This window comes from Lampetra fluviatilis, chromosome 1 (assembly GCF_964198595.1).
Source record: "Lampetra fluviatilis chromosome 1, kcLamFluv1.1, whole genome shotgun sequence".
In the NCBI taxonomy this organism is placed as follows: domain Eukaryota; kingdom Metazoa; phylum Chordata; class Hyperoartia; order Petromyzontiformes; family Petromyzontidae; genus Lampetra; species Lampetra fluviatilis.
Window position 1 is genome coordinate 36,721,254 of NC_136275.1, and position 17,321 is coordinate 36,738,574.

Below are 17,321 nucleotides of genomic sequence, written 5' to 3' on the forward strand. Positions count from 1 at the left end.
ATTCCAGCAAATAATCAAAACCGGATTTTGCTATTGTTTTTATATATATCGTTTTGTTTTTTATGAAAACTACGATGCAAATTCCGACGTTGCAGCGATAATCACGTGCGCGTGTTTGCGCGCGTGCGTCTCACGGCGCTCCTGTTACCACCGCCACTGTCACTGGACACAACCGCAAACGCCACCATCAGCACCACAACAACAACAACAACCACCACTCCCACCACAGCAATGAACATCACCATCACAACACCCTCACCAAGTGCTCTTAGCGAGCACCTATTAAGACCGATTACATCGTACGACAAAGGGGGGGGGGGAGTGGAGCACACCACGCCCATCCTCGTTTGTCTCACCACTGCTGATGTTTTACAAACTGCAGTCGGTGCGCATTCAAGGCTGACCTCAGGAAGGCCCAGGTCCGGTTCTGATACAATCGAAGCTCGCAGTTTTGCCGAAAGTCGAACTAAGCTCTTCTGTTTGGTAAAGCGGTGCGCTAGCCGCGAACGCCACCGCCCCACAAAGACCACTATGCCCCATACATGCACTGATTCACGGACAACGACAAACTTCCCACGTAAAGCATCATGGACTTTGAGTGCAAGTGACGTCATTGAGCACCGATTTAAACAATCCGTGCGGCCGAGGCGCTCGACTGCAAATCCCAGCGCTGCTGCTGCTACTGCTGCTGCTACTGCTGCTGCTGCTACTGCTGCTGCTACTGCTGCTACTACTGCTGCTGCTGCTACTGCTGCTGCTGCGGAGGAGGAGGAGGAGGGGACCCGGGGCTGGTGGCTCAGTGCCGAGTGCTGCGTGAGACGCCCTTCTCCGGTGGGCGTCGAGCAGGTGGCTGTACTCTGAGTCGTCGGACGAGGGCGGCACGGCAAGTGTGGACCCCCATCTGTTGCGTCCGCATGGGGCGGCTGTTTCCCGCTCGCGCGCGCCCCCCCCCCCCCCCCACGTGGGTTTTCTCCGGGTCCTTCGGTTTCCTCCCGCATGTAAACGCTCATTAATTGGCCGATAACACCTTACGATATATAGAGGACCGCAGAGCTTGGGGGGAAGAGAGAGGGAATGGGGGCGGGGGTGGGGGGTTGTGTCCGCTCACCACGTGACCGCTGCCATCGTCGCTTGCCTCCGCTTCCTCGTGCCTTCGAGCCGCTCTCCGTCATCCTGAGCGAGCGAACACTGCGCGGCACCGTGACAAGTCGAAATAATTACCAAGGTCACCGCAGCACACAAAGGGGTGTAATTGTGGTCAGCTCCATTCCAATCTGCTTTTGTTTGGCCATCACCAGTGTGTTCGCGCGCCGTTTTCTTCTAGGCTGAGTGGATGTAGAGGAAGGTTGGGGGGGGCAAGGCAGGAATTGTCCCAAGTGCGCTGGGAATAGTCACTAGGCACGGATTTCACAACGACAACACCAGCAAGCAAGCAATCGCCATTCGGCCACTAAGTAGCGGCTGCATCACCGTGGCGCTTGTGCCAGGCTAGGTGTGCCTTTGTAAGGCCCACCGTGTCACGTCGCGCGCCACACACTGGCGCACCAGGGCACCGTTTTATCATCAGGCCCATAAACAAACCAAGTAGCAGCTGCAGCTGGAGCAGCAGCAGCAGCCTTCCAAACGCACCTATTAGGTAAGTAAATAGTTTTGATCGTTTGCATAACTTAAAGCGACCGTTCACAAAAATCAGTTGTCCATGCCAACGGAGCTTACTGCTGCGAGTGACCATATCCACAATCAGCATTGGCGAATGTCCGCCGCGGTCTCTGTATTTATTTATTATGGCTGGGACTGGCTTCATTGGTGGACAAGAGGCGTTCCTGTTCTAGGGCGTCTTTGCGAGGTCTTCGTCCGCATCTTCATCACCAGCCGCGATATATCCACTGCTGAACGAACGCCTCCCTCCCACCGAGTCATCGCGATCTCTGACTGTTATGTGACGTAACTACCCCCACCCGTTAACAGCTCCCACGCACGAGTGAATCTCACCGGTGTATTATGAACACAAAACACACACGCGCAGTACTACATGGATTTTTTTTGCTGAATGAAATGAAAGTAATTGATGTTTTCGAATTGTTTGCTCGCAAGATAATAACATCTCTTTTTTTCCACTCTCTCTTGAGGAAAGCTGCACATAATCCCTATAAAGCGGCAATGAGTTACTTTTACCACTCGTGCTGACGTATGTGCGTACACATATAATGGTGGGCCGTAGAAACGAAGTTTCAAAGAATAATAATTATTTTTTTACCAAAAGGCTTCTATAATTTGTATGTATATATAAGAAAGTGTTTAGGAATGACGCACAGAAAGAGCACGTTTAAGTTGTCAGAGCTGGTCGGCGTGGTAAATGGGCCCCTGATGAAGGATGTGGGGTGATTATTGTGTCGCTGCACGCATGGGGAACGGTGGCGCAGTGGTTAGCGCGCTGCGCTACGAACCCGGCGACCCGAGTTCGATTCCCGTTCACCGCCACCAACACCCAGTGATGAGTATCTGAACCGGTCCTGGACCTCCCTTAGGTCGACTCAACCTCATATGAGTACCTGGTGCGCGTGCCGTGTCGGCCGTCATAGGTGCTCGCTAACAGCCCTTGCCCCAAAAGTCTGCTGAGGCTATGCGGGGGATCTTTCTTTTGCTGCACGCATCTCGTGACCACCCCTCCACCACCCTTAAGGGCACGCGAATGCATCCATGCACTTTCTCATCCCCAGTGAGTAAATGCGCGCGGACGGATTTGTTTAATCGGAATTTAAACAGGCGCTCAAAGAGGACGATTGTGTTTCCTTTGAAACGCGCTATTGTTTGCTGGAAGAGATTTAATTTTCGCCCGTTGTTGTAATTGTCATTCATTTTGTAGAATTGCTGTAATCTATTTGTTTTCTTATTGGGGGCTGTTTTTGTTTCGTTTCGTCTTTCAATATTAGCTCAATGAATTTAACCAATTTGCGTGGGAGAGATGCACTGAAACACCCCCCCCTCCCCACACTGCCCCCCCTCCCATAATAAAACGATAAGGCAGATGGGAGCCCGCGTAATTATTTCAGAGCGCACGGAATCCTATTAGGATGAGCGTAAATGTCACGATTTGCATGCGCTGCTACAGACCCTCGTAGAGGCCGCTCGCTTATTCGTCCGCTGTTCGCTCGCTCGATCTTCCAGGCAGAGCCTTGGGGGTCCGTAGCCGCTCCCAGCGCCGCCAGTGGCAAACGAATCCCCACTTTGGTGGGGGGGGGGGCGGGGGGGAGATAGATAAGACACAATAGGTAAAGGTGCAGCCCAGCAATGTCATGCTCACGCCGCCGTAAAATCCAGATGCGAAGGCTTCATGTAGCTTTTGCTGGTCTGCTCTTCCGCTGTCGCCTTGGAAGAGGTGGAATTACCCACACTTTACCCCACCGCGCACGAACTGCCGATTGACTAACTGACACGACAGGAGAGGGAGACAAGACGGCTGGGGAACAAAGAAGACACTGAAATAAATTGGCGGCTCAATAGCTTTAGCGGTTGACTCGCTTTGCTGCTGCCAGGCCAGTTCACGGAGGGTCGTCGCTTCGATTTTTGCGGCTGCACGGTAACTTTTTTTTTGGGGGGGGGGGCATTTACAAAAACCAGCCGCTGTGAAATGGAAGTTTAATATTCTGGGACAATCAACGTGTCCTGGGTGGCCGAGAGGTTAGAGGTCAGATGGCTGGAGCCGGCACAGCTGAGATCCTGGATTGGAATCTGGGTTGCAGCCACTGCCCTTCGTTAAATCAGATTCTCAGGTGTGGTGAGTTGATGATGGTCGCAGCTACGTAAACCAATGAATACACACACACAAAAGAACAACACGTGACAATAAGAGATGCGTCTTTGCTCTTCAGTTGAATGAACAAAATAATTATCAGATTGACTGTCGTGAAAGAAAATTATATCCTATCGGAGCTTTAGGGAAATGCGACCGCTGCTGTGTAAAGTAACCACTTGAAGGCTGTTTCAAGGGGAGCCTTTGTACTTACTCTGTAGTGAGCCATTCTGCCGCACGCGGAGTAGACTGCTGTGTGAGATTTCGCTCGTGGATTCTTCTTCTTGTGATACGGTGACAAATAAGAAAGGAAAAAAGATCCCGAGGACATAAGTCACAAGAGTGGGGTGTTGTGTGCTGGCGTCATGGCATAAATAAAATAATGGAAAATCATCCGCAGATGTTGGCAGGAATATTGCTCTCCTTCCATGCCTTCGCAGGTCTCCACGGGCACACGGCAGGACATTTATCACTGGGCTCTCTGAGTGGTTCCCTGCTCAACCAAGTGTGGAGCATTTCAGATTCACTTTGGTCAGCCTTGAGCCACTTGTGGAAATTCCACATTCCCATGACAGGAGTCAATGTTTCTTATATAGGACGGCCACTGTTGACTTCCTCGCTATATTGCGTCTCATCTGACTTAAATCAACTGAAATCATGCTATTAAATAGTAATCACATCTTCGAGGTTCCTAGCTGGCTGCTGGCTGGACACCGACACAAACTCTGTTGTTAATGGCTGCAGTAGCTAGGTAAGAAGAATTTCAAATAAACGTTGCATTGAAACGACGGCGGCAGCGGATGAAGAAGAGGAACAATACGTTTGGAAGACGTGTTATTGATAGCGACACCGATGATGTGCGAGTAACGGTTAAAAATAGACTCATACGGTTCATTAAGAATCGCTCTAACTTTCAAAGATGTGCCGCTATTAATGTAATTCATTTGCCAGTATAGTCTTTAAATCCCAGAGAATATATAAAAAAAAATCTCACCATGCGCATGATGTACAAAAAAAAGGCAGATTAGTTTTAGTGCTCTGAGATCAGAAGGATTGTGAGAAGCGCATGGAAATGAGAGCTTTCTCGTATTTTTCAGATGATAATAATATCAATAAGATGGGTAGAGTGGACAATTCTAGATAGCATCGTTTGTAAAAAAAAAGATAATAGTGTGTCTCTTAATACATCTTGGGGTCAGATCCCTGCGCGTTGAGCAGTATGCCAATGTGCGTCGTCCACCCTCCTCCACCCGAGACAGCCAAATGAATAAAGTTGTCACGTGATGAACACACGTGCGATGTATTCCTGCTTCAGCAGCACGGGCATGGTTGCAGAGCGACCCGCACACGCGTTTAACAATTGGATTAGTATTGTCGCAATTCAGAGTTTAAAAATCAACTGTCATCGTTGTCAACATCGCGGCGAATAGTAGCGCCTCCGGTGGCTGCAAGGAGTGACCTGAAACCCATCAACTTCAAACAAACACGACTAATAAAACTATAACGGAAAGAGTACCGACTCTTCCGCTACGCACGACACGACGCCGTGGATGTATCGCGAGCTCGCGACAGGACCACGACCCGACGCATCTAATTTATCTGCCCACAGCGAACAACAATAAAAGAAGAAGAAAAAACAACAACAAAAAACGCACACGCCACTGTGTCAGGAGAGCCATCGGCTCGTCCCTGTGATGGTTAGCGACCCCAGGTCTCGGGCCTGCTGCACCCCAAGCGAGACACTTCCTCTTTGGCTGCCTATAAATAAAAGAACAGAATTGTAAATAAATAAAGGCAGGTAAATAAATACCCAGGGGATTTTTTTTTTAGTTTTACGCGGTCATCATTTAACCCCTCGCAAGCCTGCATGGTCGCATGCGAGCTCTCCCCCGAGGCACGCATAAAAGAACAACGTCCCTTGGAGACGCGAGATTTCAAAAGTTACGCACGTGGCGTTTGACACCTGTTGGAATTAATCCATTGCTTCAATATCCAGCGTCTGTCGTGAACCGGCTGCGATTTATTTATTTGGTTTCCTTTCCCCCCAGCCGGCAAAAGAGATGGGACTCGGCACATCGTTCCCCTGTCAGCCGGTGCTTACTCCATCAGCAGCTCCTCCGGATTGATGGTGACGGAACTGTCGCGTGATGCACCCGCTCTCACGTTTTTGATGAATTTTTGGGGGTCATTAGGTCAGAGGTCAGAGTCAGCATGCTCCGACGGAGCCGTCACTTTCCCAATGTCCCGCGCGGCTTAACTCGGCTGATTTTCTCCAGGGACTCCTCTCGATATTGATGAGTGATTGTCTGGTGTATAGACATTTGTTATGATAATTGATTACGGGGTTTTGTAACCTATGTTAAAATTCATAATAAAATTCTGGGTTAGGCCACGTCATGATCTGGTCAATTGTTTTTTGTTGCGCAACCCTCCACCACCCGATAAAACCAAACTCACATTAAATTATCACGTGAGCTGAAACAATGACAATCTGCTCGTACACGTGATCATTTAAATTGCTTGGGTCTGTCGGGTAGAGGAAGCTTACACAGCACGAATTTGGCCAGATCATTAAGTGGACACACCAAAAGTTATAATGATGGTGGCTAGTGAATAATTATGATAATGATGATGGCGAGTGAAGAGCAACTATTAGACATTTAATTGCAGCTGAATTGCAATTGAAACAAAAATCCCCCTATAGCCTTTAAAATAAAGTTTGGAAAAGTCTTGTTAGCACGCACCTATGAATTCTGGAATGGTACACGAGGAGTGTGTTGCCAGCACTATGCACAACTACCTTTGTCTTCCAAGTAGCGATGCTTACACACCGCACCAGATACTCATTTCAAATAAGCGTCACTGGTGTTGGGTTTGAGCGGGAATCGAACTCGTGTCAATGGGTTCATAGCGTGGCGTGCTAACCGCTGTACAACCGCTCTCCCATCCACCCACCCGCTCACCCATTCAGCCACTCAACCACGCCTCGCCGTCGCATTTATATTTGGGGCAGTGCGAAGTTCTGTGCTGCAAGGTTCAGGAGAGATAGCCTTCTAATGCTCCATTGTGTATTGAATGTCCTCACCAAAAACTCAATTATGAATCCTGCATTATTGAGTGTAATCAGTCTGCGTGCAGGCACTGGGTGGATTATTACATCACAGGATCACGAGAGGTAGCGGGAGATCAGGGGGTCCTTTATCCAGCAGTACATTTACCATGACTGGTGATGATGTCGATATTCGTGGTGATGATAATGAACTTACAGGCTGGATGAAAGTCAGTCTACTGCTGGATTCCGGTATCTCCATGCCATTTCAGTCGGTCGTTGTGGTTGTGTGTTTGATTATACTTCACGACACTGGTCGGTGCGGATGGGTGAAGTGAAACCTCGGACCAGCACAGATATCTTTCGCCACTGATGTTAACCGTCGCCAGGATTCGAACTTAAGTGGCTGGGTTAATATCACGCTATTGAACCACTGCGGTCCAACTTCAGCCCCTCGTTTAGACTTCCGTGTGTGTGTGTGTGTATATATACCTCTGTGAGTACCTGCGTGTTTACCCGTGCATGCTTGTGTTAGTGTGTGCTTATGTAATGTTTAACACACTGCTTCCCGAAACCGGGTGAGTTCAAATCCCTCTCTCGACCAACATCGGTGGCGAATATCTGAACAAATCCTGGTTCTGTCCTTGATCGACTAAGCCTTAAATGAGTACCTAGTGCGGTATGTAAGACATCAGCACTGGGGAGAAGAAAGTGCGGCCAGATGGACGTGGTTCTGACCTCACCACCAACCTTCGTGTACCATGCCCGGTTTTAATGATTGCTCGCTCACAGAAATTACCCCACCAGTCAGTGAAGACGATACAAAGGATATTTGTCTATGACTTTGTGTGTATGCGAATTTGACATAAATTATGTGTGTAAACATTAATACAGGGGAGACAATTACGGCCGGGCGTGCTGTTGGTTACCCACCGCATCATATGTGCTTACTAACAACACTTACCCCAACAGTCTGTTGTGGGCTATACGGGCCACCTTTGTATTTGTTACGTCGTATAAATACAGTGGCAAGCAATAAACTCCGAGATGACTCGGCGACGACAGGGGGATTATTTATAATGCGTGTGATAGGAGATCACGTAATCTTATTTGGGGGATTGTGCAAGTGAAGGTTTCGCTTGGAGTACCGTTGGGATACATCTCATTATCTCAGCCTGCGCACCCCCCAACCGAGAGCGCGCGATCCACCCCCCGGTCTCCATCGTTCCTCGCCACTCACCGTCACCATCGCCGGCTCGCCGTATCACAGCACACGTTTAAATATTTCATCCAAACTAAAACTGTGATTTTTTTTTTATTTTACCGGGTAAGGCTCAATCAGCTACATAGATATTTTTTTTCACAAGCAACCTGACCACAAATGATAGCTCGACGAAGTGTCGTATCACGTGGGTATATATAGAGAGCGGTCGAATTCTCGCGTCGCATGGTTCTAAATGTGGAGCGGAAAACCGCAGGTCCCGGCAAAAATGTCCACGCGACCACGGGGAGAACACGCAAACTCCAAACATGCAGACCCCAGGGTCTGAGTCGAACCCACGCCCTCCCGTATACCGAGAGAGGTAGTTAACATCTCATAGCCACCGTGGCGCTTTGTTGTTGTGTGTGCCTTGTGCGGTGGGATACAGAGAACAGATCAAATTGGCAGCCAGGTGCTCCTGGTCTGGTGATTATTAATGTCGAGTGACGGATCGCGGGAGGGGGCTCCGGCAAGTTCATTTCCAGTTCACGCGCTCACTCCGAGCGGAAGACCCCTCTTGACCCCGGCTGCGTATTCTCTCGTAAGTTGATTTCGATAAAAGTCCGACCAGCGCCCGCGGTGCTGGTGGCGGAGGCCGTGGCTGCCGCGGTGGCTTGCCGACGAGCGTTGCGGCCTGGGGAAACGATTCGACAACCAACGTCACGCCTGGCCGTCTTTGTCTTCCCAAGTGCTGGTGTTTTGCGCACCGCGCCGTGTGCTCGGGTGAGGCTTGCGGAAACGAGCTTGCGGAAGCCCGGCATCGGTTCAGATTTCACTCGTCGCTGATGTTAGCCATGGACCTGTGACTGGTCACGTAACGGAAGGGCGAGAACCACTGCTGATAGGGTTGTACGTTAGCATGTTGAACATCTTTCGCATCTCCGTGGTACAAAAAACCGGGACACATCACCCGAAGAATGATACTGTATATCACATCGCAGCAAGACGGGAGAACTACTTGTGAATTCATTAATTGTCTCGAGTTTTTACTATTATAATTAACTCCGCAAAGGACACAAATGTGAAATGTTAATATCCCGGGAAAACTTCAAGATTTCCCAGGAGAGCAGCTACCTCGACAAGAAGGACGACGCTGGGGAAACCTCGGACAGGTGGCAACCCTCATGCAGAACTCCCCACATCCCTCGCTCCAGTAACGACCGAACGTCTTCATTAGAGGGACTTCTGTTAGTCACTGCCTCCTCCCCGTGCAATTACCCCACACCTGGCGTAGAACATGGGAACACTTTAAACCGCTGCCTGGGGTCTCGGTAAATCAAGTTCCAGTGGCGGAATTGAACGAGGAACCCGGGGTCTGCCAGGGGTTTTGTGTCAAGTGTCTAGCGAACAAATTCGTCATGTTGCACGTCCTACGCTCGCTCCTCGTATTTAGTCCTCCGTCTGATAGCAGGGCACAATCTCCCTCCATTCCGTCCGATCTTGAGCTTTCTTCTGCTTGATTTTATTTTGCATGCCATCATCTCACCTTCCTTCGATTCAAAGTCGTCACGCAGAATTTGTACTTTTTCTCTACCTCGACATCCTTGAACCCTTCTCGAACCTCCTTCGTCGCACTTTCACCTCCGATTGTAACGCCACTCATGATGATTACAATAAATAATTTGTTTGCATGCTTCATGCATATTGCATCTCGAAACGCTAAACATCACGAAACACTTCAACATCAACGATGGCGTGAGACACACCGCGGAGAGAATGTGCTTTGTCAACATCACTTGCCTGTTCTGGATCATTCCAAATTTAGACAGATTTGCTGACGTTTCTCTAGAACTTTCCTATGAGCATTCTCTCCATCCATTTCACATCAAAATCCACGTCTCAAGGCTCTGCAATCTCCTCGTGTCTCCCTTTCTGAGCGCCCAGATGTCTCCAATGTGCATCACGACACTCCACACTGGTGTGAACACGAGTCTCGTCTTCGACGCTCTTGCTCATTCACGCTGTCAGCAGCATTCTTCACATGCGAATGCCCTACGGGCTTAACAAAGAGAATCCAGGCACTTGAATGACGACTCGATAAAGTCCAGCAGACTTCTCATATTTTCAGTTAATCTAAATGGTTGCTGTCCACATTTTTAGGCAGTCTGCCTGACTTTTGTATCACCACTAAACAGAACTGACACATCTCAAATGATTGCTTGGAACTTTTTTCGTGTGTGCCTTCATATAAATATTTATTTATTTTTAGCCTTTTTAGACTTCACGTGTTCTATTGGGATGCCGCTGCCGCGTTGGAATGGGCAGCACACTGCACTTGCAATCCAGATGCACGGCGATTAATTTAGATCTCCTGGCGTGACAGTCGAAACAATGGTGCGATCGTTTTAAAATCACCCACGCCCTTTCACCTCTGTCCCACCAAAGCAGGAGACATGGGTACACCACGGTTGCTCATTCGTGCGGGGAAGGGTGCGGTGGGGTAAAGTGTGGGTACTCCCAAATCATTACAAAACGTCTGGACAGAGTGGGAAAGACCAGGCCAATGAACCCTCCAGAGAGGCTTTCGCTTGAGCTACCCCCTCTAGCAGAGGCCCTTCCGCCAGCGGTGGCGTGGTTAGGTTATTGCAGGATTCCACCTTTACCTTGCTGTGTGTGTTTTATTGTTGCTGCTGTTATTTCCTTTTTGTTCGCTCGGCGTTCCCCTTTGCTGGCGACTCTGATCGATGCGTTTAGAGACTGATTGCATGCAGAGTCTAATACCACGTCGACTGCAATTCCCCGTTTAGTTAGCGATCTTAATTAAAGCTACTGATAAGGGTTTAAATTAATCAATCTGGCGAAGCCTAATTCAATTATTTGTATGGGAGCAGTTAATTATTGGAAAATAAATTGCACGCGGAATTTTCGTCTCTGGTTACAGGAGACTTAATAACTTGCGGTAAAACAAATGCCAAGGTGGATGTTAAGGGGGGGGCGGTGGGAGGGCGGCGGGGGGGGGGTGTTGTTTAATCCTCAACGGGCGCCAGCCCCTCAACAGTAACAGGTCTTAACGGTGCTCCGTTTTTTTTGTATTTGCCAGCATCGCTCATGAAAGCCCCCTGCGTGCTTAGTCCGGGCAACCAATTGTATGCACGGGGGCATTACATATTTATTATAACTCGTTTCCCTAACTTTGAGAACAAATGAACCGTTTTGTATGAAAATAATGGTTTCCGTTTTATTATAAAAAAAAAAACGAATTTGGTTTGGATGCAATAGAAAATCCTTCCATTTACGTTTTTTTCATGTTTTTCAATACGTTCCGTTTTCTTTGCTGGTGAAATTGCTAATTTCGGCACCTTATGGCAAAGGATTAGAGTTATTATTTTTTTTCAGTCCACTGGGGATTTTTTTCCTCTAATTCAGACCAGATGTGACTGTCACTGAAGGTGATTTAAGTGGGTGCAGCGGAGACCCAATCAGAGCGAAATGCAGCAGCGAGGGAGGGGGAGGGAGGGGGGGGAGGATTGTGGAGAGGAGGGGAGGGAGGTGCAGCCATCGCTGCAAGTCTATATGATCATACGGTCCCATTATTGATTCACTTTTCACTCAATTCTCTTCCCCCACGGTGCCTGCCTTGTCCGACAACCACTTTCTTTCCCTTCTTCCTCTATTGTCTCCTATTCTGCACCCCCCCCTCCCCCTCGTTGTTTAGCGCGCTATCTTCCTCTCTCTCTCTGTTTCCTAGATGACAGCCAGGGAATACAGCAGGATGTGCATTAACCCTCGTGTCTCCCTGTACGTTACGTTACGTGTTACTGAAAAAGCTTTAATCAATAATTTTAAGAATAAAAACGTGCGGTCTGACAGGGAGGGAGAGTGAGAGATGTGGAACAATACTAAGAGATGCTGGCAGGAAACGTGTACAATTCCAAACTCATTAATGATGACCAAAAACCCATGTTTAGGTGGAGCGTAAATTGCTACGTCACATCGCATCTCAAACATTCGGAGTGGTCCCCAATGGCAGCTGTCTCTGCGATTGGGTAGTAGTCTGGCAGTAAGGGGGGGGTCAATGATCGCTATATGTTCAATACTATTTGAGTGATTTTCGGGGACCGTATCAAATTTGTTAAAATGTGAACCATGACGCCAGACCACAAAAGGACTACTCTTTACAAAGTACGTCACGGGGATCTGTACCTTCCAACACGAAGCAGACGGGCGCATAGATTGTCGTGGTCAATAACCCCGCAGTATTAAATTATAACCAGGGCGGTCTGTCGGGGTCGAACAACTCGACCTCGTCACCGCCCCTAAACCGACGAAGCCCAACAGATGTGTGGAGGAAGGGTTCGCTTTGTCCTGTCTATAGACTCGCCATCCACGGGATCAGGGCTTCGAACATAAGATGGGCACCATCACCTCAATGCACTGTTCGAGAAAAAAATCACTTTTTTTTACGTTGAGCATTAATTGACCAAGGGCGGTGTAATTGATTCGAACCGCGAGCATCTGCAACCAAGCGACGAAACCGCTCCCACCGCTCGGCCACATCGGAACGAGGATGCAGAGGAGGATGTGGGCAGTGTTTGACGTGTGGGGTTGGCGGGGGAGGGCGCGGGGGGGGGGGAGACTCGGAGAAGGTTGGGGTGTGTGTATGTGTGGGTAGAGAAAACATGTTGGGAATTGCACAGTCCACGTGTCGACGTCGTTCAGCAAGAGCTGCCCCCGAACGCGGACGAGCGAGCGCACCACGTGTGCACCCGGGCGTTTCGCGAGTCGGACTGACGCGCTCAACTCTTGGCGCTCATACTCTTAGGTTGTTTCGGTAAAGTCACGTAGGTAAAAGCTATCGTGCTGTGACGGTTCCACCTGAAGACGGAAGCTTGTGTTGCCTCCGAAACGTCGTGATTTTTATTTTATTTTTTATTTTACTTTTATTAATTTTACATTTTTTATCTACGTGACTTTACCGAAAAAAAACTAAGAATATGAATCCTTGCAGTGACGAAAGCTTCAAATCTTGGCGCTCAGTTTGTTTTTCTTCCCTCAGTGGCACGAGGCGAGGGGCCCTTGCCACAGCGCTCATTGTTCTTTCATGCCCTCGTGTTAAATTAATGGGCGTCTTTAACAGAACCTGACAACTTGTATCACCCCAGCGCATCGTGCCCCCGGTACCAAGGTGGTTGGACATCGTGCGTCCCCCTTTCCCAAACCTCCTCCTCCCCCGTTACACACACTCCACCAAAGTGCTGCTGCTGGTGTCGCCCCGTTCCTCGTGCGCACCAACACCGCCCCCTCCTCCCTCGCCGGGAGTTGCTGCAGCACGGCGCATTGGGTCGCTCTGGAGCTCCAGGCCGTTCGCACGGACCAGGTGGTGGGAGGGGTCCAATGGGTCAGACGCTCAAGCCAACGATGCTCAGAGTCTGAGTTGTGAATCCAGGTTTTTGGGCCGCCCCGAGCGAGGTGATGATGGTCTCAGCTCGACTGGACACACAAATATATAATAGACGGGGTGGAGGCTTTAAATGTTTACACTTTCGTCCGTCTCCTAATCATTCGCTCTCTCATTCTGCGCTGCTGCTTTCCTGTGTCCCGTACATTGCAGATGGGGGGCATTGCGCCTGCGTGCGTGTGTGCCGGTAATTCAGTGCGGATTCATTTTCCTTTTTCTGCCTGCTGTGTTGTTGTTGTTGTTGTAATTAGCAAATTATTATTAACAATAATCTACACCTTCAGTTTCCTGGCGAGACGTTGGCTGGGCTCATCCCCCACTCCCAACACTGACTCTGTTGTTCATGGCCGCTGGCCATTGCCACCAAAGCTAGCTGGGTAACTGGCTATAAGGGATATATGATAAACATCGGATTGAATTGAAACGGCGGACGAATTCCGGCAGATGGTTAACAGACAGCGACACCGACAATGTGGGAGTAACGAATACATACGACTGATAAGGCTCATTTACAATTGCTCTAGATTTTCAATTTGTGCTCCTTTCGACATAATCCCTTGCCCAGAAGAGTCTGGACATCCTAAATAATGTAAACTAAAATAAAAACGTTCACAATACACGACGTACTATTTTGACATTGTATTACTTTTAAGAAGCAGATTGCTTTCAGTGCTCCCAGTTTAGGGTTGTGAGCAGAGTGTGAAAATGACAGCTGTCTCTTATATATCCCATTGCTGGGCACGTAAATGATAATAGGACGAGAGGGCAGCCCATCCTATTAGATGACATTTCACACCCGCCTGACCCTCTTCAGACATTCGCCACTTAACTGACATCTCGCGAGCCATCAACTCACCTGACCCCCCCCCCATTCACCAGTTGATGCAAGACAGTGGAAGTGGGAAGCCATATAGATCCAACGCCCCCCACCCCCTTCAAAACAAACCCATCTCCAAAGGCACACGACCATCCGTTGTGTGATTTCGAAACGACCCCCGCATCACGTGCCGGGCTGTTGTAATTCGTAGAGCTGATAAGCAATACCAAGGGCTGATTCGTGAAAGGTTATAATAACAATTTACATTTGTGAGGCACATTTCATCCCAAGATCCGAATGCGCCACGTATGGCAAGCACGAAAATAAACAGAACGTGCAGAGTAAACGGCAAAAATTAGGAGCAAAGGCCAGCTTAGAAGAGATGAGTTTTCAAGACAGACGTAAATACATCTAACCGCTCTGATTGACTTATGAGCAAAGCGTTGTTAAGCTTGGCAGCTGCACTGGCAAAGCTCGATCACCCCTGCAGGGGATGATTGGGCGAATGGTCAACGGGTTTTTCTTGCAATTTCGTCATTGCAACCTCATGAACCAAACATCACACGCTTTAAATGGCTCCTCGTCGATGGGCACTGGTGGAATGGTGTGTAGAGGAGGAGATGCCGGACGTGCGGCAATTATTTAGATACCGGGCGAGATGCTCGCGATCGTGATAGTATTATCAAACTAATGGCAACTTGCAACACGCGGCTCGCTGATCGCTCGCTCTCGAGGGAAGAGGCGAGCGATGAACCGAGCAACCACAGGCAAGTTCGGAAAGGCAGTGAGAGCCGGCGCCAAACTCCACCACCTCCCCTGCTCCTCCACCCCCAAGCTCTGCGGTCCTCTATACATGACGGTGTTAACGGTGCCGCTCAATGAGTGTCCGTATACGGGAGGAATCAGGAGCACCCGGAGAAAACCCACGCGAGCTTCCTGCTGAAGAGATTGATGGCGGGACGTTGGGAGAGGAAAACCAATATGCTTTTGAGAGCGGCCGAGGAAATTACTGCCGCCCTACGAGCTGCCAAGCTCAGCATCGCTGCGCGCAAACCGAGTGTGAAATGTCTGCGCATCTGGCCTCCCCGTCCGCGGGTCGGGCAGGTTGCACTCAATAACGCGTCTCCCTCAATACGAGCCAGCAGTTAGCTCATTTCGCGTCCACCAGAGTACGGTCGTCGGGCGAACGCAGGCAAACCGCGAGTCCGCTTTGATTACGTTTCTCTCCGCTGAGCGTTACTCTCTGCAGACGAAGGCGCCCCGCTTGCACGCGCCCGCGGTATTTCCCGCCCGGTGGCTTAAAAATATCCCACGCAGAGCCGCAGATAGATATTCTGGTGAAATGTTCCAGCCATCCTCGAACTCCCCAAGCCCCCTCCTGCCCCTTAACCCCCACCCCGTAGCCCCCACCCGGACCTGCCCCCACCGACCTACCACTGTCACGGGGAACGCCCGGGCCACCCTCCCCGCCGTTGCCGCCCTGGCGACGGCACTGACGCTTTGTGCCACGCAGGGGACAGTTGCCACGAGAAGATGCCCCTTGTCTCGAATGCGGTCAGGGCATTGTAATGGTTGAGAAGAAGCTGTGAGAATGCTCCGTCATTACGGCGCATTGAGAGTTGCCGAGTGATTTAAGCAAGCCGCCCTATCAATGCGAATTCGTATCCGCGTGTGTGTGTGCGCGTGTGTGCGTGTGCACGTGTGTGTGCGCGCGCGTGTGTGTGCGCTCGTGTGTGCGCGTGTGTGTGTGCCCACCCGCTCGTGTGCCGTGCCGACTTTCACAGGTGCTCGCAAACAGCACTCGCCCCAACAGTCTGTGAAGCCTATCCTCTGTCTTTGTGTGTGTGTGCGTGTGCGCAGGTACTTTATCCCTGTTCTACACCGGTCCGATGCCGGGTTCTACCAGTGCGCCGTTAGGAACCGACAGGGAACGCTGATGCAGCGCAGGACGGAGGTGCAGGTAGCATGTAAGTGACGAAGGGCACGCAACGTACTCCCCGCACGTAAAACACCCACCCCCCGACCCCCCTGTTTGGGCATCTTGTTGCTGTAAGTGCTGTGAGTGAACACCTCTTAAGGTCGGGACAGCGTACCAGGAGGTCACTCCAAAGACAAACGCACACGCACAGGTCACTGATGTATGTACATACATCCACAGACACAGCAACAACCGCCATTCGCCAACAAGTGGTGGTGACGTCACCACGGGGCTTGTGCCAGGCTAAGTGCACTTTAAGGCAACGTGAAGTGTCGAACGCCCGCTGGAGGAGATCACGGGACAGACCTAGGTGTCATGGGTTAACTAACTGAGATGACTGGCCGATGCACCGCCTGTGCCGCATATTATGCACAGACACACACACAAGCCACCAGCCATGGCATTATACTGTTAGGGCAAGTGTTGTTAGCGAACACCTACGAAGGTTGGCACGGCATACGAGGAGATGGGTGACCAACCTAAAAAACAGGCATACTTTTGTGTCTCCAGTTCTGATGCTTACCACTGTATCAGGTACTCATTTAAGGCAGAGTTCACCTAGGGTAGGCTCAGGATTCAGTTAGAAATTGTGCCACTGGTTATAAGCGTGAGTGGGAATCGGACTCGGTTCGGCTGCCTGGTTCGGAGCGCAGTGCACTAACCGCTGTGCCACCGCTCCCCAAACGCACACAAATGCTGACATGCACATACACACACGGAGGCAATCCTTTTATCTTAAATCCCTGAACGGAATTCTGAAGCTACAAATCCAACACCTGTGTTTTCGGCGGTCCGTCGTAATGAGCCCACTCCCGGCTCAACTGAGAAAAATGAAAAGACACACAAGAAAGAAAGAAAGAACGCTATGGGTGTTTTTTTTCAGAGGCCCTGTTTGCTTCCCCTTAAACAAATGTTATGAAGTGACAGTTCCCCCCCTAGTGAGTCATCAATCATAGCTAGAGGTGAGCACACGGCACGCCTGGCCTCTCTAACACCCGACGCCAATTTCTATAAAAATGTAACAA

The 17,321-nt window shown here is 49.9% G+C and overlaps 1 protein-coding gene across 6 annotated transcripts in view; it reads left to right on the plus strand.

Moving 5' to 3' along the window:
• The window catches only part of LOC144935147 (protein sidekick-2-like), a 477,776-nt gene that overhangs the window by 222,780 nt on the left and 237,675 nt on the right, over positions 1-17,321 (plus strand). For all 6 annotated transcript variants that reach the window (XM_078861598.1, XM_078861616.1, XM_078861625.1 and 3 more), the window contains exon 3: positions 16,179-16,285. In XM_078861598.1, coding sequence (XP_078717724.1) covers positions 16,179-16,285 — 107 coding nt within the window. The remainder of the gene's footprint in view (positions 1-16,178; positions 16,286-17,321) is intronic.